The sequence below is a fragment of the Nyctereutes procyonoides genome, unplaced genomic scaffold (genome assembly GCF_905146905.1).
Source record: "Nyctereutes procyonoides isolate TBG_1078 unplaced genomic scaffold, NYPRO_anot_genome, whole genome shotgun sequence".
Lineage (NCBI taxonomy): Eukaryota > Metazoa > Chordata > Mammalia > Carnivora > Canidae > Nyctereutes > Nyctereutes procyonoides.
In genome coordinates this window covers 48693366-48720313 of record NW_026575140.1, presented here as the reverse complement: position 1 = coordinate 48720313, position 26948 = coordinate 48693366, and the positions used below count along the sequence as shown (strand labels likewise).

The window sequence follows — 26948 nt, the reverse complement described above, 5'->3', positions numbered from 1 at the left end:
GACCAGACAAGGCTGCGAGGGTCAGAGCACAGGGCAGAGCAGGAGACTGTAAAAGGCAATGCTCTCTTACACAATTTATTTTTTTTTTAAAGAAACCACAAAACATACAGCTATAAGAGTTCATTTGGAACAGTCCTCGGTCATGAAGCACTGTGTATGTGCTATGATTTACTGTCAACTTAAAGAACCAGACAAAAAAAAAAAAAAAAAAAGAAGAAGCCAACAATCAGTTGCCTCACATCTATTCTAAGCTACATGAACAAGTTGAAGATCAAAAAAAGAAAAAAAAAAAAGAAAGAACGAAAGAAAGAAGAAAGAAAGAAAGAAAGAAAGAACGAAAGAAAGAAAGAAGAAAGAAAGAAAGAAAGAAAGAAAGAAAGAAAGAAAGAAAGAAAGAAAGAAAGAAAGAAAGAAAGAAAAACATCCGGAACAATAAAAGCCATGTTGAGTGGCCCAGGTCAGTTTGCTGAGAACGAAACTAATTAAGTCAATTTTAGAGAGATCCCTTCACATGTGCTATCAAAAGTATGCATGTATTTTACCCACAAGGTTCGCTACACTAACAGCTCCACAGAGATTCCTGAATTCCCAACTGTACCTGAAATTGCACTGAAACTGCTGATGGCTGCGAACTTCCTAGATTGCTAAATAAAATAAATTATAATAAACTGTTAACTTTTTTCAGTATTTACATACATACGAACCTGTAGTTCAGTAATTTTTTCATATATAGCATGTTGCCTGTGTGCAGTTGAACTTTAAAGTTCATTGCAAAGCAGATTATCTTCTGTTTTTTTGCATAGCAATCAGAGTCGAAATTTGTTTGCTACATCAACAAATTAAGGACATTTTCACAAATTGAGAAATAAACAAATATGCCAAAAAAAAAAAGGCTAGGTGGTAAGAGTATCAAGTACACCTTAATAATCTGATTTATTAACAATATAGCAAGAAAAAAGTACATTTTTTAAGTGTAAGCCTCACCTATGTCAATAGCAGTGCTTAGGTTTGGGCTTTCTCGTACTATAGAAGCAAAAACGTCAGTACCCAGATTGTTGGAAACGAAAGAAGCCGCACAGTTTTGGGGGACAATTCTGGAGGACTCTTCTCAGGTGAATTTGGCTCCCCCATATCAGGTCCTTATCCACACGGGCTACCTGTTCCCAGCGTCTTTCCCGATAATCTCTGATGCTCGCTTCATAGAACCCTCTATAACACTGCACATTCGATGTCCTTCATTCGCTACCAAAGGGAAATGGGGAGTACATAAAGAAGACCTATATCCCATCCCACACCCCGAAAAGAGTGCTCTAAAAAGTGAGCCCCATCTTGGCAGGAAAAGCTGGGACTTGGCTGCACTGCCACAGGGCCGATTCAGCCCGGCCAGGGATGAATGGGCCAGGGCTCTGAACAGGGACCTTCTAGAGAAATGAGCCTCCCTTGTCCTGTGTGAGCCTTTCAGCACATCTGCAAGGCCAGACTGGCTTCAAATGCAAATGTACATGTTACTGTCTGCCATAACGGACGCTTGTAGAATAATGCATAGCCAGCACATACGGAAATAGCTTACCACATCAATGTGGAAATTAAAGACAAAGGGTATTCCCCTAAATGCTGTGGTTTTTATAAACGGATGTAAAGCTCAGTTCCACAGATGCAGAATTCACAGCCACCAGCCCTGAATATTAGCTGAGCTGCGCACAGCGGTCTCCACTGAGGGATGACTCCAACAGAGATATTCTTGCCCTAGTGACAGCATCTCAGCCCCACAAAGGGCCTCTTGTAGCTGTGTACATGACAGTGAACACAGATATGCTTGTGAGACAGGCCTGAACAGACCCTCGTGACCACCTGAGCTTGGCCCTGCTCGAAGGGTCTGCAGGTCCACACTTCAAAGACCCCCAGAAAAAGCAAGTGCCCGAGAGACTACTTTCTCACCCGCCACCTTCTGGAGTAAAGAGTAGGAACTGTTAGCGTAGGCTAATCACTAGTGGAGCATCAAATGCGCCCTCACCCTTCTACCACTAAGACATCTTTGTGTACAGCTCCCACCTGGAAGGATTCAAAGTCCTCAATTGCTGTGGGCGAGAATTAGAAACCTCCGCTCAGCCTCAATTGGATCCCTTCTAGCCTATTATCCTGGCTGAGAAAGCCAAGAGGAATAATTGAAGAGGAAGCCTATAGGAGCCAACTTGTCCCTCCACATACAGGCTAAGAGGAAGCCCAAGAAACACCTCCCACTTCAGGGAGACGAGAGCCTCTGGAGTTCCCTCCACTCCACTGCTCCAGGGAGTGCCAGGTCAAGTGTGGGTGCCCATACCCCAGGCTTTAAAGACTGTGTTTCCCACACGTGCTTCCAAAGCAAAGGCTGAAAGATTTTTCTAACAAAGATGCTTCAGTTGACCAATCTCGGGCAATTGTGAAAGAAGAAATTGAAGCAGTCAAGGGAATAGCAAAATAGGAAATCACTTTTTCTTATGCCGTTTTGCTATTTTCCTAGAAAGTACTCACGCAGCGTCTGTTATCACATCAATTAAAGAGAACAGACACCTGGGACACCAGCTGACCAGCAAATGGCTCTGCATGGTAATCAGTGTGACTTCTTTTTTTTTTTTTCTCATGCAGCTTTATTTTTTTTTTATTTTATAAATTAATTTTTATTGGTGTTCAATTTACCAACATACAGAATAACACCCAGTGCTCATCCCGTCAAGTGTCCCCCTCAGTGCCCGTCACCCATTCACCCCCACCCCCCGCCCTCCTCCCCCTCCACCACCCCTAGTTCATTTCCCAGAGTTAGAAGTCTTTATGTTCTGTCTCCCTTTCTGATATTTCTCACACATTTCTTCTCCCTTCCCCCATATTCCCCCTCACTATTATTCATATTCCCCAAATGAATGAGAACATACACTGTTTGTCCCTCTCCGGTTACTGTGGCCAAGTTCAAAAAGGGTGTTGCCTGAGTTCTCCTCTGGGATTTTGATGGAATCTTGTCTCACATTTAGATCTTTCATCTATTTTGAGTTTATCTTTGTGTATGGTGCAAGAGAGTGGTCCAGTTTCATTCTTCTGCATGTGGATGTCCAATTTTCCCAGCACCATTTATTGAAGAGACTGTCTTTCTTCCAATGGATCGTCTTTCCTCCTTTATCGTATATTAGGTGACCATAAAGTTCAGGGTCCACTTCTGGGTTCTCTATTCTGTTCCATTGATCTATATGTCTGTTTTTGTGCCAGTACCACACTGTCTTGATGACCACAGCTTTGTAGTACAACCTGAAATCTGGCAAATCAGTGTGACTTCTAATAAAGCTCACTGGTCTGTGAGCCCCACACAAGATGAGCTCCTGGTCTCCACATGTTTCCTGGCTGATGCCGGGCACACATGGCACAGCTGACAATTTAGAAAGAATGGAAGGTCACAGGCCTTGGAAGCCCAAGAAGATTCCATCTGGATCTTTTTTTTTTTTTTCCTTTTTCTTTTTTTCTTTTTTTTTTTTCCATCTGGATCTTAAACACTGCTGCCACCATCTATAATCCTGGGTCTGTTAGCTGACAGGGGTGCTGAGTTTCAAATCTTGTCCCTGCCACTTACTGGCAGTAAATGCACTCCTAGTACAAATGGCCTGATCTACCCAGGCTTTTGTAACCACATCTGTGAAATGGCATCTGTGGGAGGCATCAGGAGCACCCAACACTCAGCTGGCTCCCCCACAGAAATACACCTTGCCCCAGGTCACTGCTCCCTGTTGCACCCCATGACCACCAGACTACCCAGGGGCTGGAGCTGTCTGGCGCTCCCACTCTTCCCCTCACACAGAAGCCGTAAATAGGTATCCTCCTTGTACCTTGGCCCTCCCCAGGCCTCTGTGAGAACAGGACTGGGGCCATGGTCCTTGGAGGGAGGAGCCAGGGAGCGGATACCAAGCCCAGGGCCAGCTTCCGCCCTCCAGTGACCAGCTCCCGGCCAGCTAAGTTCCTTCCTCATTACTGAAATGCAATGAAGTGCTTACTGGATCTTTCTCAATGTGGTGACATCTTCCTGTGGCTCCACAGGCCACTTCCTGAGTCAGCAATAAAACCTCGGCCACCCCCACCCAGTAGCCTGGCCCAAGCTGAGGCTTCTAACCCTGCTCCCACAGACCATCCTCCACCTCCTCACAGGGAGGAGCAGGAAAGATTGCTTTTAGTCAAACGAGGCAAATTATGAGAAAATAAGTTCAGATCATTTCAGGTTAACATTAAAAGAAAAAAATACAAACGGGAAAGCCAAAAAGGTACAAGATGAGAAGTGCACCACAGTCAAATCACTCTCAGACCAAAGAGGGGTAGGGGTGTGTGTGTGTGTATCCCTCATAACAGAGGGATAAACCATAGCCCACCATGCTGTGGCCACCCTCTACCTCTCACATGACATGTGACACATGACCCACCTCCCAAGAGAGTTTCGGGCAAAATTCTCTGATTTGATTCTAATCTGGACTCTGAATTAATTCCTGGTTCACAGAACTATAGGTTGAGGACTGAGCCAAACACCACACAATGCAGTGGACAAACCAAGACCAAGAGACACTCTATGGGACAACTGGCCCAGTCTCTTAGTATATTAAGGTCATGAGAAAAAGATAATCTACTGTAGACAGACCAAAGGGACAGGATGGTCAGAGCAACATGTGGTCCTCGGGTGGTCTCAGTTTAGACACATCAGCTGCAACACACTTTGGGGACAACTGACAAGATTTGACTACGGACTGGGTATTGGATGATATTGGTACTGTGGGTTTTGCTAGGCGTGCTAAAGGCATTGTCACTCACCCTTCAGGAAGAGACACATACTATTTACAGGCAGAACGTGATGATGCCCGTAACTTATTTTTAAACACTTCAGCCTAAAAGGAAGTGGGAGCCACACCTCTCATCCTGCCCCTATTCCTCTTCCCAAAGGAAACAGCTGTTGACATTTTCTTGTGATTCTATGCAGAAAAACGTTTACTGCCTACTCTGTGTGGATCTGCGTGGGCGCACTTTTCTGACATTCACCCATGGGGAAGCACGTCTGTCCCTGCCATGTGTGTGCTGTGTTTCCTTGCTGTGGCCTGTCCTGGGCTGAGCTTTTTCCACAGGAGACAGAGTCCAGCGTGGAGAGTGGGGCTGAATGCCTGCACTAGAATCCGGACTGCCACTTCTCAACACGTGACCTTGGCCTAGGCAGGCAATCCTCCGAGCTTCAGTTTTCTCATTTGCAAAATGCAGACAGAGTACCTGCCTCCTAGGGTTGGTGAGAGTTCAATGAGCTAATCTTTGAAAAGCACTTGAGACCAGCACCTGGCATAGGATACTTCTACAACTCTCATCAGTGGCTCAATGAACCCTCAGCCTAACTTACAGACCAAGGGCTCAGAGGTGAAATGATTTGCCCAAGGTCACGCAGCCAGTGAGAGACAAAGTCTGACTCTTAAGGACTAGTTCTTTATTATCACCCTTTTCACAGAGGAGGTAAACTAGGGCCCAGAGAGGCCTAATGACTTGTTAACGGATAGCAGAATTCAAAAGCCAAGTCTTAGGGCCAAAGGGATCAAAGGTACTCTGAGACTTGAAGTCCTAACACTCAACATACACCATGCCCTGTTCTCTTGGAGCTTGTGTACTGGTAAGGAGAGAAAATACGAGAATAAAGCAAGCAGGGGGAGGGAGAGTCCCAGAGCAGGGGAGAGCTTGCTCTCTGTGTTCAGAGGTCAGGGTAGGTTGTTCTGAGCTACTGCAGCAAAGGCCTGGGTCGGGGAAGGAGGCCAGGCAGAAAGTAGGTGGGAGGTTCACTTGGGGTTAAGGGCAGAGGATATGAGGCTGGTAAAGGCCAAGGGTGCCCAAAGTGCCATGATGGAAGAGCCATGGTGGCTCTCGGAGCCTGTGGAGGGGCTTTGGTGGGTGTGGGTCTAACCAGAGCAATGATACAATCTGACTGGTCCCAGGGAGCAAGAGAGGGAGCATGGGCCAGGATGGGAGCTTTGCAGGATGTGAGCAGCAGCTGGATTCAGGACACCTATAACTGAGATTCTATTATACTTGAAAAGGCTCCCAGACCATCCAGCCTGATGCCACAGGAGAGTATCTGTGGCCTTGCCTAGCCTGGCCGACACCTCACAACCAAAGCTGAGCTTGGTGTAGGATGTGGCCACAAGGTGCAGACTCAGCACTCAGACTGCCACCTTCTCCCAGGGTGCTCTGGGCAGAGCTGGGTCCCTCAAGAATCCCAGTGAAGTCCTAACCACTGGTACCTCAGAACATGACCTTATTTGGAAATAGGGTCACTGCAGAGGTAATTAACTAAGATGAGGTCATATCAAAGCAGGGTGGGCCCTAAACCCAATATGGCTGGTGCCCTTACCAGGAGAAGAGCCACAGGTACTGACACAAGAGCGGAGGCCCCATATGATGCGGTGGGAGTTAGGGACTGGATTGCTGCACCTGCTAGGCCAAGGAACTCCAAGGATGGCCAACAGAAGCAAGGAGAAGGCAAGTAAGAATTCTCCCATACAGGTTTCAAAGGGAGTGCGGGCCTGGCGACACTTTGATCTCGGACCTTTGGCCTCTAGGTGGGTAAGACCATCTGTTTCTGTTGTTCTAAGCTGCCTGGTCAAAGCCTCTCTCAGTACAATCTCAAGGTCTTCCCCCTACCTCCCTGCACACTCTGACATGGGCATCTTCGACACAAGGAAAGGAACCGCCAACCCCCAGCTCCAGGACTGACTCTACTCTCCAAGGCTGCTCACGAATCCATGCTCTTCCCAGGCACCCCAGATTGCCAGCCTCCGCTCAGTTACTAGAATCCTCTAGTTCCTTCCTGCCTGTCCCCCTCCTGCTGTTCCTCGAATGGGAAAGAGATACTCCTCATCCAAAGTGTCCACTCCAATCTCACCTTCTCAAGCACATCTTCCCAGATCGAGCCATTAGGATGCTCGGTTCTTGCTGGCTCAATTCTTGCCACCTAGAGCAGGGCACCCTGTGGGCTTCATCTGCCCCTCTGGAATCAATACTCGGGCATTCTATACTGCTGACCTGTTTGCAGTCCGCTATCTCCCTGGCCTGACAAGGTTCAACATAGGCAGAGGCCACGTCGGGTTCGTTACAGGCACAGAGCAAGAGTTCAAACACCTGTTGGCTCATTTTCAAGTTTAGTTTCCAATAACTATTATCAATGGCTGTAACCTGCTCGGGTGCACTTCATATACCCCTTACCACCACACTGAGATGGTGGTGCTGCCAACCTCAGTTCAGAGGAGGAAGCAGAAATCCAGGGAGGAAGGAGGCAGACCCAGAACAATGGCCACATTCCTCCCAGGCCCAGGCTGGGCTGGAGACTAAGATGGGGGAGGGTGGAACAGAGACAAAAGGTAGCTCTTTTATTTGTCTGCATGATTCAAAGCCCATCCCGTCTGAAATAAAAGAGCAAGTTTGTGCTGTTCTCCTTGGGCTACAGGTTAAATGCTCTCCGTTAGCAGATCACCAGCTTGTGAGGTGGGGGAGTAGTGAGGGTTTGTCCACCCCATGAAGCAACCCTTCCTCATTACTGTTTTCCCAGGGGTCCCCCGTCGTCCCTTTCTTTTCCAGGAAGAGCACTGTGGGGGGGCGGGGGGGCTCAGAAGCTCGTCTAGTCCCAGTGGACATGAATGAACACTGGCACCCAAACTTGTAAGCAGGTGTGAACATCAACAAAGATCGAATTCCTCTCTTTTAATAGGAGTACTTGGATAGTAACTTCCATCTATGAAATTAGTGATGATCTGGGGTGCGTGGGTGGCACAGTTGGTTAAGCGTCCGACTCTTGATTTCAGATCAGGTCGTGATCTCAGGATTGTGGGATGGACCCCAATGTCCGGCTCTGCGCTCAGGAGGGAGCCTGCTTGAGATCCTCTCTGCCCCTCCCTTCACATGTAGGCGTGTGCATACTCTCTAAAATACATAAATCTTAAAAAAATAGTGATGATCTTAAAAAAATTATAGTGCTCATCTTGGGTTCCGTGGCTATCAACTGAGCTCCGTCATCCACAGCTGGGGGCACTGCAAATGATACCAGGGGTGGCACAAAATTTACCACCATTATTTACACTGGTGAGAATCTGAAAACATTTCTAATCATTAACGATGATAATAAATGGTCCATTTGTGGAGCATTTCCTTTGTGCAAAGCAGTATGTGCACAGCCTGCACACACTGGAATGTGGCACATGGAATTTACACAATACTCCAGGAGTACCCTTATCCCTAGTTTACCAATTAAAAGATGGAAACTTGCCAAAGTTAAGTCATCTACCTGAGGCTTAACATGTAAAACTAAGGCTGTGTAGCAACACAGAATGTGCACACAGAAAGATAGGTGCAAAGATCAGACTGCATCACTGTATTATTTCTCGCGGGAATCCCAAGTAAGGAGTCAGCTAAAGGGCAACCTCTGTTGCCACCACCATACAGGGATCTCTATGACTTGGGGCAATTGCCCAGGCCCTTGGCTAGCTTGTTCCTGTCACACTATGTGCAGAGTTAGAACAGCTAGATGGCCAGAAGCTCTGAATCACCTGCCACCCTTCCCCCACCTCACCTCTCCCCCTCCCCCGCCACCACACCTGGTGCACTGTCGACGTCTCTGCCTTTCCTAAACTGGAAGTCCACCAAGGGCACCTTGGCAGCTACTATGAGACCCTGGCTACTCAGTGCTGCCTCTGGCCACACAGATTTATGAAATGAGCAAGTGAGAAAACTTAATGTTTTGAAAGATGTGCTTTGCAAATATCATGTAGTTATAAATGACACTTGTTATCTTGTTCTATTATCTACATTATACAAAATATTAAATTTGTTGTTTTCATGGAACACTATTCAGACCTGTGATCCAGATCTGTCAGTATAGCTGCCCTTTGAGATGTCCGTCTTGGGGATTCCCTGGGTGGCGCAGTGGTTTGACACCTGCCTTTGGCCCAGGGCGCAATCCTGGAGACCGGGGATCGAATCCCACTTCGGGCTCCTGGTGCATGGAACCTGCTTCTCCCTCTGCCTGTGTCTCTGCCTCTCTCTCTCTCTGTGTGTGACTATCATAAATAAATAAAAAAAAAATTAAAAAAAAGAGATGTCCGTCTTGATCTGGCCTTCGATTCCTTTCCAGATTACCAAGCTTTGCCCTCAGAAAGATGGCCATAGCAAAACCACACAACCAGGAACTCTAAACCTCCCACGCTCACAGTTCAGGTAGCAGGACCCTGGCATTGAAATTGGATGAGCTGTTTGGTGTGAGCAAGAGGAGAAAATGCTGGTCCAGCACCAGGCCAGGATGAACTAGGAAGCTCCACCCAGTGGAATGCTGGGTGCAGCTGTTACAATGTTTACAGAGTGGTGGAGGAAGAGAGACAATGCTTCTGTTACAGTGTTATGAGACAAAAAGCAGGGATGCGGAGTTGCATTAATGAGTATGCAATCCTGTAAAAAAAAAAATGGGTAGAAAAAAGTCCAAAAGGAAATACACCCACATGTGAAGGACAGTTGTCATTGCATAGTAAGATTATAGAATATGTGTCTTCTTTTTGCACTTGGTACACTAACATGAATGGACACAGTACTTTTCTAATGCAAAATCCAGAGGTTTCTTTTCACATCCACACGGTGCTTATCAGTTAGCAGTGGAGAAGCGGGCCACCGAGTGAGCTGGTCAGAAGGACACTGGTTATTCCCCACAGCTGGACTAAGCTTTCTGCTGGCAGTCAGCAGGAGGAGACTAATTCAATTGACAACATCAATTTCAAGCTGCTGAAAGTCCAAGTATTGCCTGCTGACTGCAACTTTCTGAAAGGGCACTGCTACTGCCCAACAGTTGGAGAGAGGGGAGGAACAGAAGGCCTCTGCTCAACGAAAGCTGACACAGAATAGACCGCTGGAGAAGCAGTGCCTACTGCAGGCACACACCACAATCACCAGAAACTTCCGCTCACTGTGAAGCCTGGGCCCATCCCAGGGGCTCTGACTTCACTGGTCAGATGTGTGGTTTGGGCTCTGGGACATTTTGGGACATTTCAAAGCTCTTAGGCAGGCAGCTCAAGGGCAAGTGGCTCTGGGAAAAAAGAGGCAGCTGGCAAAATGAGGAATAGCATTTTATTACTGAACAAAAATTGGTGTCTATGAATTATACTGTTGCTGAACTCAAAGCATCAAGAAACTGCACAAATAGGTAAAGTGTTTATTTCTGGAAAAGCCCACTTAAAAAAAGAAGAAGAAAAAGAAACAAGGAAGGAAGGAAGGAAAAGAAGAGGAGAAGGTGTTGTTAGGGTTTATTTAGTGTTTAGTAAGTACCGTTAGTAAGTACTGTTCATTCAGTAAACGTTTACTGAACATGTCTCCTGGGTCAGGCCCTGTGTGCACTGAGCACAGACAAGGCTCTCGCTCTTGGGAGTGTGGTCTAGAATGTGCAGGGATGCAGAAAATAAAGTGAATGATAATTTTGGATAGTAAAAAATACTGTGAAGACAAAAGAGAGCAACATGATCTATAGACATTACAGTTTGATTTCTCTTTATATGGGAAAATAAACCTATCTGAGACCTTCCTTCTTATTTTTATTTAGATAATTTTTAAATTCCCCCTTGAAGTTGAATATTTGAAACTAGTCACTGGGCAGCCATGACCTCAGGCACTGTCACAGCTGTGTGAATGTCGTCCATTCTGACTTAAACCTTCTTTTCCCTGTTTCATACTCCACTGAGAGCTTAAAAACAACATTCTGTTTACCTATACTACAAAGGTTGCTCTAATGACAAATGGCCAGATACAAATATCATATTCATAATTCAACTTTCTATGGCATAAGTCAAAATTGACCCTTCACTACTAATTCCCAATCAGCAATTTGGATAACTGTTTCCATCTTATACTCTTGGACAATCACAGGAGCTCCTTAAAATCTGGCTCCTAGGCAGCCTGGGTAGCTCAGCGGTTTAGTGCTGCCTTTGGCCCAGGGCATGATCCTAGAAACCTAGGATCAAGTCCCACATCAGGCTCCCTGGATGGAGCCTGCTCCTCCCTCTGCCTCTGTCTCTACCTCTCTGTCTCTCTGTTTCTCATGAATAAATAAAATCTTTACAAAAAATCTGGCTCCCCATTACATAACACTTTAAATAGGTTTCCCTGGTTTTAAAAACCATAAAAGAAAAAAGCATTCCATGAGATGGGCCATACAATCTTAAAATTGCAATAGGTGTACAATGTATATTCATCTATTTTGTAGAACAATTTAAATACCACTTTTTTGGTTGGAAAGTAGGCACACCAGAGTTCTGGAAAATCTGGGTTCAAATTCCAGCTTTACTACTTCTGACAGAGTGGATTTGGGTAAGTTCATCTCCATGTCCTTAAGAACGTGCCTCCCCTGCCTCCACAGGCAACTGGGAGCAGTAGATGGACCAGTCACAGGGGAAGACAGAAGAGGGGTGAGGAGTATGCCTTCTGGCTACCACTAGCAACTGCGACCTGAGCGGCAGCCTCACCTGGCACCTTCAGACCCCACTCAGGACTCAGCCCTTGTGGTGAGAATAAGCATCTTTAGTGTTTGATGCTCAGACAGAGGTGTCAGTAACACCGCCGCCTCCGTGGGTCTACTGGCATTACCGAGCAGCTTCCTCTGTGATTCTATCTTCACTTGAAGAGATTAACTCCAGAGTAAGCTAATGCTGACAGCCTGGCATCCGCCTCTGCCTGGGGCTGCCAGCCTGGCTGCCTGCCTGCAATGCAGGGGTCCCCTGACTTACAGAACACATTTACCCCAGCAAAAAAAGAAGTCAAATGAATTCCATCTCCCATCAGAGTCCTACTCCATCTCCATCTCACTTGAAGAACAATCTGCCACCGGGTGAAAGGCCCCTGAGGGCTGGGAACCTTCTTCACCAGGCAGCTGTCCCTGGCCTTTCCTGAAACTGGGGAATTACCTGGCTGTCAGCCACCAACCACCTCTCAGCCCTGGGATGGTCCCCCCCACTCCATTCCTGGGCAGTGTCACTTAGCCCTGCACCTCCCACACTCTCAGGAGGCCTCAGTTGATCCAGGCTCCCTCCAAGGCCACACCTCAGGAAGGCTTCCGATGGACATGCTGGCTGTGTTTGATTTTTTTTTTTTTTAACAGTAATATATTGTTCTTATATATTCCCACATCCTCAAGTTCTCAAAAAAAGACCTATGTAGCATTCCCTTTCTCCGATGCCTAATCCATATTAAGATGTCCTCTTGTGCGTGTACATGTGTTTACATGCTCCAGCTCCACTCCCATAGACTGCCTGGCAGGGCTGGGGCCACGGTGACTCCGGCTTACTCCCGAAATTCCCTGCTGTGGAGAACCAGCTTCCCTGGAGAGTTCTGGGAAGGCCTTCTCAAAGACACATGTTCAACAGTGCACATGGCAGCTTTCAGACCCTCCCTAATGGGCTTAAGAATGGCTGAGCACCTGCAGAGGGAGAAAGCTATACCGTCCCCCCGCAATCCCACCCCACCCCACCCCCCCCTCCCTGAGAAACCATGAGCTCCCTTGGACTCATGCCAGGCCAGCAGAGTGGGGCTCAGGGCTGGCTCAGGCAGCCCTGCTGTGGGGATACAATCAAGACCCGGGGCTCCCCTTGAAGGCTTGCAAGCTGCTCTCAGGCCCTGCGGCCCACTCCCCCGGACAGGGAGTGCCTGGCCTTCCTGGATCTCATCTGGATCTTAGACTCTTGCTCAGCAACTCAAGAAGAATTATTCTTTGGTGCTGGTGGCTGGGAAAGTCAAAGCCAAGTCTGGATCCATCTCTGGCACTCATATGGGATTCTGGCCTTAGCTTATTTTCTCACCTTTATTTTCCTTTTGCCCCAATTCCTTGTATATATTTAATCCTCTGGTATTGCTTACGTTTTGTAAGCCAACTCCAATCCTTTTTGGAGTGAAGGAGGGCAAATAAACAAAATGCCTGTAATCTCTAGTAATCATTTGGTGAATCACTGTCCACAGTATGAGGGGGTGCAGCCCTGTGTGAGGAGCTCCCAGCCCAAAAGAAGGGCTGGTCTGAGGAAGCACTGACACTCTCCTGGGAGCAGAGCTGAGCCACACCACAGGTGGCTGCTCCACATCAACCAAAGGGCCAAGGGTGTCACCAAGACAGCGGATCCGCCAGGACAGCGCCATGCCTGGCCGCAGGTGGCAGCAGTACTTACACAAAGTGCACCACTGCCCACTTTGGTGCTGGGATTTCAGGTTGGTTCTGATTTATCTGAGGGAATCAGAGGGCAAAGAGCATTTCTATTCTCTGTCTTCCTGGTTCCTTTTTCTTTTCATTTTCTAAGAACAGGAATACTGGCAGTTGGCCTCCCACCCAGAAATCCAAGGTACCAAACAACACAGGATATGCTCATGCTGCAGCAAGGCAAGCGTGGCTCTGGCTCTGGAGGCTGACGGACTGGGTGCTCCTTCCTTCCCTCACCAGCCTCCATCCAGGGAGGCCAACCCAGGAGAGATGAGGGGCATGGGAGATCCATTCCCGACTTTGGAGCGTGCATGTCAGAGGACAGTGGCAATCTCATATTCAGGTCTCCACCTGGACTCATAGGTGGATTTTTGCAACCCCCTGTGCCACTTTGAGGTGGGTTCCCACAACCCCAAGACCTGCAATCTCTCCACAGCCTGCTGGATGTCATGACCAGCCCTGTAGAATGTAAGAGGGTGGACAGAGTTGAGGGCAGGATGATGGCCTGGGTAACAGGCTCACATCCTGCTCCACTCTGGCCAGCTGCCCTATCTGTGTGATCGCTGGTAAACCCCAACCTCTCACCCTGAAAGGCCTTAGCTTTCCCTGCACATAGCAATCCTGAACACCAGCTAATGTCAAAATCATGTCAGCAGCCAACAGAGGCAAGCCCAGGGCCCAGCCTTGGGTGGGAAGGGCAGCCAGGGCACCAGGGATTACAAAAATGTGAAGAAAACATGAATGCCAGGTGAATAAGGCCAAAGAGCTTAAGGCCTCTCCAGCCCAGAATTCTCCAAGTCCTAAACTTCTCAGACCTTCTCCATCCCTCCACCTGCGTGTCTAGCAGACATCCTGACATGTCCAGTACATAACCCCACCTCTGCACCAAACTACTCCACTCACAACCACCCATCTCCCAGTTGCTTAGTGGGCAGTCCTCAACTCCTCCCTCACCCCTGTCCAGTCCTGCAGCAAGCTTGCTGGCTCCCCTTAATGATATCCCCAGACCTCCACAGCCCCGTCAGGTCCACCTTGTGCCATCCCCCTTCCTCTGCCCTGGATAGGAGTAGTGGCTTCCCCACCCAGTACAGAGCCAGAGGGAAAAGCACAGTGAGGAGAGAAAGCAGGTAGAAACCTTTAGAGCAATCTCACGTTGCTAACACGTCTAAACACTGATACAAAAGTATCGGTTTGAGACTATCAAAAATGGAAACAACTACTCCCTGCCAGAGACAGTTTAAGAAGCTGCTTTCCACCTTTCCCCTGCCCTGACCTCACCTGCCATTCTGCTTTTCTCAGCTTTAGCCGCACCAGCTGCCCTCCTGGTCTGCAAATGCACCTAAACACCCTCCACCTCAGGGACTTTGTACTGCTGCTCCCACCCTCTGCCTTGAATGCTCTTGTAAACCTTCACACAGCATACTCCTCATTCACCTATGACCTTTGCTCCAACATCACTTTCTCAATAAGGCTTATCCTGATACCCTCCTTCACACCGTAGACCACCCTCCCTACTCCTCATGCTCGGCTGGGTCGTTTGGTTTTTGTCTCTTTTCCAGAGCACTCATCCTGCAACATGCAGATCATGCCTTAGGTTTACTGTCTCTCTTCCTGTGAGCAGGGGCAGATGGCTCTGTGCTTTGGCACACAACATGAGCTCTACACACCCTGGCTGAGTGAACAAGGGAACACGGGTGCCAGAGTGCAACCGGGGCAGGCTTCACAGAGAGGGCCTGGGAGCCATCCTCCAGGCACACACCAGCACAGCTAAGCTAACAAGGCAGCCCAGGGCCGTCAGGGGAGCTGTCTCCCATGTCAAAGGCTCCGGAGTGGACACTGGGAGATCCCTGCAATTTAGAAGAGTTCTCCAAGACCCAGAGTCAGCGTATCATTTGTCAAGGTGGAAGGTGGACACAAATGGGGGAGGCTAACAGCAGGAAACCAACCAGAAAGCAGACACTGAATTGAGGCCATGGAACTAGAGATGAAAGACAGAATCTGAGAGGTTTCCAAGGTCAGATCTACAGATGCATGTGGGAGGTGAAAGGGCGGGAGGAGGTGCAGGGAGGATCAATGGACATGGTACATGAAAAGAAGGTGCCCTCAAACATCAACATGATTACTGTGGGTCAGAGCAGCAGCCCAGGCATAAGGAGCCTACCCACAGTGCCTGCTAGGCCATGAAGCCTCTGGGCAGTCTGCCTCCCCTCCCCCGCGCCCACCAGGCCACCCCCGCAGGGCCTGAGGTCCTAAGTGTGTTCCTGCATCTCCCCTACCCCAGGCCTGCATTTCACAAGACCAGTCCCTAAACAGCAGGTGTCAGTGTGACTCCTCCACTGCTGCATCCTGGGCCGGTATGTCCAAACTAAATCAGCTGACAATAGTATATCATGCACTTACCTTACGCTGAACATCTTTTATGTGCCAAGGAAGACCAAAAAGCCATCACAGGCCAGGGTCCTGCCCCCTGCCCCCCACTGCCTCCAGGATGGGCAAGGTATGAGTTATGGAGAGCGATGCACATGCTAAAGAGTGCAAGGATGAAATGTGACACCGTGTTAATATTTTGTCCCAAAATTCTTCTGGGACAGGAGAAATTGTCAGAAATGACCTACTTGTTTTGCTCCTTAATTTCTACCAGAGCTGAAGAAGAGAAATCCCTGAGAGCTTTATACCTGGAGCAACTTGCCAGATGTATGAGTGCAAGGGAGGCACCCAAGTGGAAAGAACCGGACAGGACCAAGACTGGCCTGATGGCACAGGGTGTGTTCTGGCCAGGGTGGGAGGGAATGCAGTTCAGCTCAGGCAGGTTAATATGCAAATGTCCCAGGAAAGCCAAATTGCCACCAGAAGAGCCAGGTGAACACAAGATTCAAAACTGACCCTCCCAGTTACTGAATGGAACCTGGGAAAAACAAAGGGGGATCTGAGAGTCCTGGGGGACAAGGGAAACCTGCCCAGAACAGCCCCCAAAGATCTGGTGGAAGAAACAGCATGTGACTCAAGGGCCTCTAGATGATCCTTCAAAACATGCTTTCAGCCTTTTGCATTCTTTGCAGTGCAAAAGCTGGCCCTCCTCACAAAATCCAGTATAAATTGTTAGGGGAAGACAGGAGCACAAAGGAAAAAATCCCAGAGCTAAATATAGTGATCACACAAATACCCAAGTCAAACAAGCTGTAATATTAATGAGGCATGAATGAACAGTAACTGTTTCCAGGGCTGAATAAAGGCTGACCACCTTGTCAGGGAAGTCACACAAAGGCTCCTAGCTGGTGCCCCTTTTAGTAAGAGCAGAAGAGAACAAACAGTTCCCCCACCTCTATAGAGGGAGCCCCATTTGGGGGTTAGATCAGACTAAGAACATTTTCTTGTAGGCCAAAGGGAAAAAAAAATCTGTTTCCAGTTTAACCTGCAACAGTTGTAGACTCTGACCAGGATACATTATTAATTAGTCAAAAGAGAAGCCCCACTTTTAGTTGCCCATTGAATTAGGTATCTTTCAAACAGTGTGACCTAGAATTGACAGTACAGCTAACTCTCTGTTTACCACGGTAATGGGGATTTCTGGAAGGACGGCAGTTAATTGAGAAGCAAGAACAGTCCCATTTTGTCCTCATCAAGGCACATATCATCACTGCATCAAGGACGAAGGCTTCCAACGATTGTCCCCCGAGGCCCTCGGCTCTGCCTGGCATTGTCAGATTTAAACTGTACCTTTCTGACTCTTCAAGCCAAGTAGCGGACCCCACCACACCCTCCAATTTTTCAGGGCATGGGGACACAGGGGAAGCATGGACAATCACCTTACCCATACCTTACCCATAAGGCAGAAGAACTTCTAACAAATGACATATGATGGTTGGAGGGGAGCTCCTGAGGAGAAAGGAAGAAAGGGGCCCTGGGTCCGCAGGAGGCTGGGGGGTCCACCTCTCGGGTCCACCGAGAGGCCCAGGAGGAGACAGGGAGAGAGTTGGCTGTACTGCCGCAACAAGCACACCCCCAGCAAGCTGCCCAGCATTTCTAGGAAGGAGAAAGCAAACCGCCGTCCCACCTCGGGCTGCGCGGTCACAAGTGAGGCAGGGCTGGGACCAGTCACCATTTGGGCGGGAGGCCAGCCCCAGGTGCGGCAGGAAGGGGTGGCGCTGGCTCAGCGGCTGCAGCTCCTCGCTCTGACCCAGCGGAGCCCCTGCACGGTGCTGGGGACACAGCGAGGCCTCGGGTGCTGTCAGGCAGGGACACACACACACATACACACAGAGAGAGACACGCCATTAGAGGGAGTGGGAGTGGCAGACTGTGGGCCGAGACCAAAGGCCGACATGCTCAGAGGCAGTGTTGACCAATTCCAACCCTGAACATGTAGCCCAAGCTCAAGGTCTGAGGGAACCAGAAACGTCAGAGCTGGGACTGTGGCAGCAGCAGCCAGCCCAGCAGAAGGCCCAGAGGACCTGTGACTGGGGCCCGATCCAGACCCCCAGGCTCCTGCACCTGCACCATCCCACAAGCTACCGATGAATGGGATGCTGTTTCAGCCCTTGCTTTGTATCCTCTGGCTTCTTGAGAAAAATGATGGTAAAAGGCACATGGAGCACAGAGCTGCTTCCCGTGACTGAACAGCACAGACACAGCCACTTCCCAAAGAGACAGCCGTGGCAGTGTGAGACCAACTCGACCCACAACAGGCCTTTTCTGGGGATGGAGAGGCGGCATGAGATAAACAACTTCGCTTGTCACAGGGCAATCTTCAATTTTTGGTGCAACCTGACCCAGAAGGAGATGCAGGTCACATTTTGTTTCAGGTAGTTTCGTGAAGATTGCAACCTTCCCTTAAACAGTTCAACTAAGAGGGAAACAACTGTAACTAGAAACAGGGTCAAGAAAAATGCTAACTTGTCCAAGCCTGATAATAATTTGGAATTCCTAGAGACAGATAGTCTGACTTGGGTATGCAAATCTCCCAATCGACACATTTCTCAAAATGCTGCTGGTGGCAGTACGATGTCAAACTGAAGCCTGCGAGCAGGAAACATCAGGAGGTGGCCTAGTAACAGAGCCACTGACTAATAAATAAGGATCAACAGGAGTTTGCTGGGCGACAACTTCCTTTAAAAAGAAAAAAATGTTCTGTTCTGCTGACACAGTGTTACTGATTCCAAAAAGAAAGAGTGTATGGGGGCCTGCACTTTTGTTTTTACAGCCAGAAGATACAATTTGCACCTCCCCCACCCCAACAGGCCCCCAGGGCGACCTATCTTGGGAAAGCTGAGAGGCACCCTACCCCGGCCCGCTTTTAGTGAATGGCCAGGACACCAACATGGCTCACAGAGACCAGCTGGCATCAGGCCCCGAACTCCACTTCCCTTCCCTGAAATCTCGTCCGAGTGTGGGGCTAAGACCCAGCTTCCGCTGTGTGTGCCCCTGCCCACATGCACAAATGAGAAAAAGAGTGGCCCCACCCAGTGCAGACCCAGCCATGCAAGCAAATCACTAGGAGCTGTCGTCCACATGTTGAAAGAGGAGGTCCCACTCATGCTACCACCTGCAGAGGTCTCTGCCTTCTCCCTCTCTCACTGAGACAGAAACATCCTTTCTCACTGCCCTGTGATGCTGAAGGAGAATAACACTGAGCCAGTCAGGAGACCCACAGCCCAGTCACTGGGACATTTAATAGGAGATTAAAGAAACAAAATTATCAAAAAGGAACGTTCATTTCCTCCACCTACCAAACACCATCAACTCCCCACAGTTTGTGCAACAGGCCATTGCTTGGCTCCAACCCTTCTCTGAGCAGGAAGAGGGGCACGGCAGAACCACTCCAGGATGGCTGGCCCTGCCCAGATGTACTGAATCAGACCACAGAGTGGCAGAGGGTCTTGAGATCCCTGAGCCGAGCAGCCAAGGGACCAAACCAACCCCCAGTCCCATAACTGTAACTGGGTGCAGACCATTGGCATTGTTGTCTGGGCTGCCAAAAGCTGAGAACAGAGGAAAGATGCGAGCTCTGGCTTAGCCCGAGGGCACCCACCCTGCCTGTCGCCCAGTACTTCTGGGCCTGTAACCAACAATACTCTGGCAAGGGGTGGGGAGCACTTCCCCTACTCACAGCCATGGTAGGAGGCCGGTGACCCCCCGGCCTTGCCATATTCCTGCTCTGAGTAGCTGGTGGAGAGGTTGGGCTGGCTGGAGCCTCGGCCAAAGGTGATCTGGTTGCTGCTCATGCCGGTGGCCACCTGGGCCATGCGCTCTTTGGTTTTGAGAGCCTGGGCCCTCTCGGCCTTCAGCCGCTCCTCATCCTTGAGGAGGGCTACCAGCTGCTTTGACTTCTCGCGCACATTGATGCCCTGGTCCTTGCCGTCACGGTCGATGTACTGGAAGTCCTTCAGGGTCTGGATGGCAAAGATGTTCTCCCGACACTGCTGGGCCACCCGCTCGGAGCCTGTCTTGATGAGGTAGTCCAGCAGCGTCAGCGCCTTGTACACATGCCGCCAGTTCTTGCCGTGGTCGTTGAGCCGCTTCCACACCATGCTCATGATCTCCGAGAAAGCCACCACGTTGTAGGTCAGGTCAGCGATCTCCGTCATCAGAGAGCTGGACGGGCCCCACGGGTCATTGGACGTGGCTTCTCGCACTTTTATTTCAGCCTCTGAATAATTGTTCACAATGTTTTTCATTTGCCGTCTGATAGAGGAAGTCGCCATTTTTATGGTCTTTGTGACAAAGGTAAAAGTCCTTCAAAGAGAGAGACTTTCCTATGCCAGGGAAGTTCGTGCCCTGTGAAGGTTCAGTCTCTGTAACAGGTATGGAACAAGATCTCGGACGGTCATTTCCTCCACCGGAGCCTCAGGTCCAAGAAGCCAGAAGCCATGACCTAGAGAAAGAAAGAATAAAAGAAACACATTCCCTGTAGCATGAGCTCCTTCAAGACAACAGATTCTGGCTCAGTCTTTTTTGTAAAAAAAAAAAAGGCAGGTACCAAGGTCTGGTGGGGTTGGGGGGGGAGGGTGAGTACACACACTCCAGCCTCTCTAGGAGGAAAGAGATCCATCTTCTTTTCAAAATTATGACAAGATCAGTATTACAAGTTAATAGTGAATAAAATCTAAACTCAAGGTTAAGTGTTTGGCAGACAAGAAGTAAACATAACTGTTGTTCTATTTTCAAAACACTTCCACTGGCATGGCTCTTCTGTGGGTTGTATTTTCACTACATGGCAAAAGCCAGAGACAGAAGAATCCTAACACTGGAGGAAGCTGGTTCTGATAAATTTTAAATTATGTGTGGGAGCAAGAAAGCCTCTCATTTCAGGTATATCTTACCCCCAAAATGCCTATCTATGCCCCCCTTTTAAAGTAATCACTACAGGGGATCCCTGGATGGCTCAGCGGTTTAGTGCCTGTCTTTGGCCCAGGGCGTGGTCCTGGAGTCTCAGGATGGAGTCCCACATCAGGCTCCCTGCATGGAGCCTGCTTCTCTCTGCCCCTCTCCCCCCACCCCCTCTCTCTGTCTCTCATGAATAAATAAATAAAATTTTTAAAAATAAATAAATAATCGCTACACCTAACGTGTAGCTTGAACTCACAACCCTCAGATCAAGAGTCACATGCTCTTCCAACTGAGCCTGCCAGGTGCCCCTAAAATGCCTGTCTATGCCTTTAAAATCGTTCAACGCCTGGCTTTGGTCCACTGTGCTTCTACCTGCCCCGGGCATTTTCTGTGACCACTTTTCTCCTGACTTTTTATAAAGGTTTCCAACTACTCTTAGAGAGCACAGCCAAGGCCCTCCACCAGCTTTCAAAGTCTCCAGCACCTGGCCTGAGCTAATACAACCGTAGAAATTATCTCTTCCCCTCACTTCACAGAGGGGAAAAACTGAGGTCCAGGATTTCACATTAACAGGCCCTCCCAGCCCTATGCCACAAACACAAATCCCCACTCTCCAAAGAAGAAACATTTACTGAGCTCGAGCGGGGTCTGCATTTGACAGTCGACTCTGGCCCATGAGTTTGGTCTTTCTTGTTCACCAGTGAGCACCCAACACTATGCCCGACACAGATATAAATGCTGGTGAATGAATTTACAAAACAGATGAACAACAGCATCCGTGTCCTCAGGAAGGCCACAGTCTGGCAGGGGATAGAAGTGAGCACAGGGCACCTGAGGGTGCAGCTGGCTGTTGGAGGCTGCGAAGGCAGGTAAGGGAAGGAGCTTCAGCCAGAAATAACTCTGAGTATGTCTTCAAAGCTGAGAAGACCTGACGGGTGGGAGGAAGTGGTAATGCAGACTATTCTTCATCCATAAAATGAGGAAACTGAGGTCCAGAAGACTCGGGGATTGCCCAAGATAGAGCAGCATAGCTGGGGTCTGGACACAAGCCAGAACCCTCCCCTTGCCTATCCCCCACTACCACCTGCGGGGCTCATTCTGGGCTCTTCTGGCTGTCAAGGAGCCTTGGGCCTGGCTCTACTTTACTTACTGCTCAGGAAAACCCTCCAAGTAAGGTAGAGATGGGGAGCTCGGGGACCTCAAGTCACGAGGTCTGCTGACTAAGGTCACCTCCTCCAAAGCAGCCCATGCAGCCAGGAGCCTGCTACTTCCTCCCTCCTCATGCAGGACCCTTACTCTCCATCGAGCTGTGAGCTGTGGTGCTGCTTCTGCCAGAGAAACAATGGATGGCCTCCTCCGTCCTCATCTAAAGCCTCTGACAGGCAGTGGGAACATCCACAGAAATAAATAAGTAAACAAAAAAGTTGGGGGTGAGGGGAGCCACAGGAAACACAAAGATCACTTATCACATATGACCATACAAACAAGAGACAGCTCAAAATTTCATCCTGGTGACAATAATACATCTGCTATGGCTAACAAGGCCTCCTATCCAGCCTCAAATATGCCAAGAATTCTGTCTCCACCTGAAGCCACAGAATGGGGCTTCGGCAGAAGGCCGGCATGCTCTGCCTCTCCACTGATCTGGCCAGTTCTCATAAATCCTCTAAAGCCTGTCAAAGGACCAGGGATAAAAATTTTCCCGGTGAACTGCACATTTGATTTAGTTTGGTTTTTCATTCACAGCAATATTCACTGCTGGCAGAGATGGGATGGGCCTTAAAAAGCCAAAAAGAACACTTTGATTTTTTAATGAGCATCTCCCAGCTTAAAGTGCAAATACTCATCAAAAACAGCGGTAACATTCAGATGTACTTAATGCCCAGGGGCTCTAGGATGTGCCAGGGATCACCAGGCACTTCCATTTGTCACTCCATCTGGTGCACGGCAGGTATGACCATCCCACCCTCTGAGAAGCAGGAGGAGCTGAGATCCACTGCTGAAGAGGTCCTCAGCCACCTTCCTACAGGTCAGGAAGCAGCTTTGACTAAGCATCACAGCAAATGGTCTTCCTGGTAAAAAAGCTTCAAACAGTTGGCAATATATTGAAAAAAAAAACAAAATAATTTCCTGAGGGAGAAACGATGCCCCAGGCTGTGTTGCCCTTCTTCTGGTCCAGCCATCTGAGACCCAGTGTCCTCCTAGGGAGAGGTCAGGGAGAGGCCATGAGGCCCAACCAGCCAGGGCACCCACTGAGCCTCCTAGGCCTTCGGTGGCAAAGAAAAGACATCAATTCTTCTGATCAAGGGCCAGAGCTCCTCTGGGAAAGGAGTTCCGAACTGAGAAAACCAGGGTTAGGAACCAAGGCAGGGGTTTTCTCTAACAGGCTCAGCTTGCAAAGACATCTGTTAGCAGACTCTTTCAACTATTTAGGGCTTAAGAAAAAGAGAAAAGCTAATAAAACATTTCTTACAGTCAGAAAAATATATAAAGCCTTTATCATTTGAATGGCTACCTGCTATTTTCTTAAAGCTATAGACAAGAGCGGCTTTCAGGACAGGTACATGGTGAGGAGATCAGGGGATAGGAAATTCCTGATAGGAGAAAAGGACACGAAGGCACCTCCATAAAACCATATTCAAGGCCATCTGGGTGACGCACCTTACCGGAGACTTTGGAGACTGACACCTCCAATTCCAGCCATGAGAGAAGCCAGCTACACATGAGTGGGCCGCAGGACCATAGCCCTGGCTGTGTGTGCATGAGGCTCTCCCAGGCAGCTCCAAGACAGGGACCTGGGTGGTTCCATCATACTTGTCCATGGGGACCTCAGACCGCACTCTTCCCCATTTTAAACCTTCTCCCCCTCAACCTCAGGACCAGACTGTCAACACCTAAATATCTCTTCTCCCAGCAAACATCTGTCAGGCACTCCCTCCCAAAAGCCAGGCCTGAACACTCTCCATTCTCAAGGATACACCCTGTGCTATTTCCAGAACCTAAGTTTTGTTTTGTTATTGCTTTTTTGAACGGTGTGCATGCTCAGCCTCCCAAACTCTCCCTCTCAATCTGCCAGTTTTCTTCCGTTTCCAGCTTGCTGAGCCTTGAACTAACTAGCAGAGGACCGTGTGTTACTGCCTGAGCTCTTCACTCAAGCTTGGGAAGCTGTGGTCAGCTCACAAACACCCCATCATTTATTAGAAGCTTCCATTCAGGGCGCCGCCTTCAGTCCAGGGCGTGATCCTGGAGACCCAGGATCGAGTCCCACGTCAGGCTCCCTGCATGGAGCCTGCTTCTCCCTCTGCCTCTCTGTGTGTCTCTCATGAATAAATAAAATCTTAAAAAAAAAAAAAAAAGAAAGAAAGAAGCTTCCACTCAGATATGGAGAAGGCGGGAGGAAGGGGGGTGGTGCTGGGGACTGCCAAAACAAGAGGGAAAAATAAACTTTGTTAAAGTTTAAGCCAAGATGGCAAAAAAAAAGGGGGGGGGGTTGTTTTCATGAATTATACACTGACAACCCAGGGGACAAATGCCATCAAAACATCAGTATCTAGAAATGCCTTCAGAAATGGGAGTTCTATTGGGGCGCCTGGGTGGTTCAGTTGGCTAAGTGTCCAACTCTTGATTTCAGCCCAGGTCATGATTTCAGGGTCATGAGATCAAGCCCCATGTCTGGCTCTGCACTGGGCATGGAGTCGGCTTGAGAGTCTCTCTCTCCCCCCACAACTCGCTGCTCACATGTGCTCTCCCTAAAAAGAAACTTTAAAAACTGTAAAAATTAGGGCAGCCCCCGTGGCGCAGCGGTTTAGCGCCGCCTGCAGCCTGGGGTGTGATCCTGGAGACCCAGGATCGAGTCCCACATCGGGCTTCCTGCATGGAGCCTGCTTCTCCCTCTGCCTGTGTCTCTGCCTCTCTTCACTCTCTCTGAATGAATAAATAAATAAATCTTTAAAAAAAAAAAAACTGTAAAAATTAAAAAATAAAACAAATTGAGGTCTATCATCAGGAATTACTTAGAACTATTTCATTACATAAGAGATAAAATCTGTAAAATTCTGTTACAACTTTAAATATTTTCTGGATAGAGACAAGTTGGGATTTCTATTCAAAGCAAATGCATTTTTCTGCACAGGAGCCAGAGGATGTCCATTTACTTTCCTGGATGGGATGACCAGGGGCCCCCACCTTACCTCCAGCCCCACTCTAGCCCCAGCCTTGAACAGCCTGTTTTGAAACTGTATTAACCATTCATTTTATTAAGAACCAAGGCTTCTGATTCACGTGATAACCACCAGTAACCTCACTGAGTTGATAAAACCCAAAAAAAGGCAAAGAAGCTGAGTATTTCAACTGGCCTAGGGAAGTCTCACCATGTGCAATGCACATCTCTGTCAGGCCTTCCAAAAGGCCCTCGGGAGCTCTGAAGACTTTGCATCAAAAGCCTGTCTATTCGGTATGGAAGGGAACACTCATTTTTGTACAGTCAGGTTCCAATACTAGAAAAGGTTCTTTAAGCCAAAGGAATATTTCATTTCTGTCCTGGAAACGGAACCTGCTGTTTCTGCCTATGCAACATCCATATCCTCCTGAGAAAGATCCCTGGTCTTCCACAGGGGACATGGCCAGGAACAGGCCCAGTCCAGGCTCCACCAATCCGAGTACCACAGGCCCCCACCACGGTGGCTCAACCAGGGGCAGGTGGACGATCCAGGCTGGGCTGTCTGAGCTGTTAGAAGCCACCACAGGGCCTGGGTTTCCCTAAGTTTAAAAGTGATGCTGGAGAAAACAGAGCAAAGGGCAGGAGAAGGAGTGACAGAGAACACGGCTGGAACCTCTATGTCCACTTGTGCCTGAAGTCATTCATTCCCTGCATAATCAGCAGCCGGAGCCCACATGGTCATCTATAACCTACAGCACTGTGCGCTGTGCAATGAGCGCCCTGAGAGCAGGAAAGCCAGCCACAGCCGAAAACCAGATGTACAGCGAGGACCCCCTTCACCAGAGCCTCCAACGGGGCCTCACGGAGAAGTGCAGGGATACCAACCAGACTCTGCTCAGTCACACCTGACCTGTGAGCTCAGGCTGACCGAGAAGCTGCGTCCTTCCCAGGGAGGCCTGTCACCTGGGCCAAGGTCTGGCCAACACTCTTTTCAGAGTGGCCTATGATGGTGACCCATAAAGTGAGAGCTGGATCATCACATTTACAGGGGGCAAGCTGGGGAAGAAAAATTCTGGCATGTTTGAAAATACAACCAGAATTCAAAAGACACTGGAGACTGGAATTACACTGAATGAAACAGGCCAACAGGACAAAACTAAACAAACAAAAACTTCCAAGGCTAGAGTGGGGTCCCTGGAGGCAAGAAGAATTCCATCAAAACGCACTCCAAGGGTTTGTGGAACTGGGTGGGGAAATTCTTTCCGAATCCACAGTTCCATCAGGACAGAAATAAGAGGCCCTCTCGGGCATTCAGAGCAGCCCAGGTGGGTCCCAGCTCAGAGCCTGCAGGACTCTCAGCCGCTGTACTTCTGGGACACAGAGGCAGGATACTCCCCCCATCCATTGTGGTCTCCCCACATCCTTAAGGAGGTTTTGGCAGTGGCTTTTCAGGGATCAGGGACCATTATCAGGGTCAAGACCAGCTATGAGAGAAGAGCAACAACTGTTTCTCCCTACTCCCCAAAACCAGTCATGGGTCAACTGATACTGGCTGTGACAGTCCAGTCAAGATCAGTAAATGTCACTGAGTGAAATGATCAGAAAATCACCTCCGCAGATGACAGCTCAAACTATCTGTGCCTGGCGGCCTCCTATGACATCACATGTACCTCACATGTCTTAAGGCAAATGACAAGGAGGGCTGCGGGAAGGAGGTACTGCCACCTTTCCTGCAGCGTTGCACCAGTGGGGCTCACTCTCAGCCATATATCGAAAGCTCCTGGGGAGATGATTCAAAATTCCATACACACAGCAACTGGAGGCAGCACTGAGAGGATCTGACCAAGCTCCCATGGTGACTTAAGTATCTTGAAGGAAGTGCCACAGTGTCACCATATGACACACACAAGCACTAAGTTTGTGAAACACTGTGCAAGCCTTGATTAGTTGACTTTAATTTTCCTCTGCATGCAATCCATGCATGAGGAAGCATCTCCACCTTCTCAGTGGGGAGAAGAGTACCACGACCATTACAAGGAGGCTCAGTCAGGGGGTAGCTGAGACCACAACTCACATGACCAAATGGAGCCAGCTTCCCAGAAGACAACGGTCCAGTTAGGACAATATGGACAGTGCCACATTCTTCTCCACAGTCATCATTTCAGCCAAAAAGAGAAAGGACTATTATGACTCTGCATCAACCAAGCTAGCAATAACTCA

General features: G+C 48.8%; 1 protein-coding gene across 4 annotated transcripts in view; it reads right to left on the bottom strand.

The window, feature by feature from the left end:
- The window catches only part of EPN2 (epsin 2), an 85058-nt gene that overhangs the window by 28322 nt on the left and 29788 nt on the right, over positions 1 to 26948 (bottom strand). For 3 of the 4 annotated variants that reach the window (XM_055305105.1, XM_055305106.1, XM_055305107.1), the window contains one exon: positions 19350 to 20114. In XM_055305105.1, coding sequence (XP_055161080.1) covers positions 19350 to 19944 — 595 coding nt within the window. In that variant the 5' untranslated portion in view covers positions 19945 to 20114. Of the gene's footprint in view, positions 1 to 16417; positions 16421 to 17297; positions 17469 to 19349; positions 20115 to 26948 lie in introns of all 4 variants that reach the window. The other variant, XM_055305108.1, reaches the window with a different exon arrangement.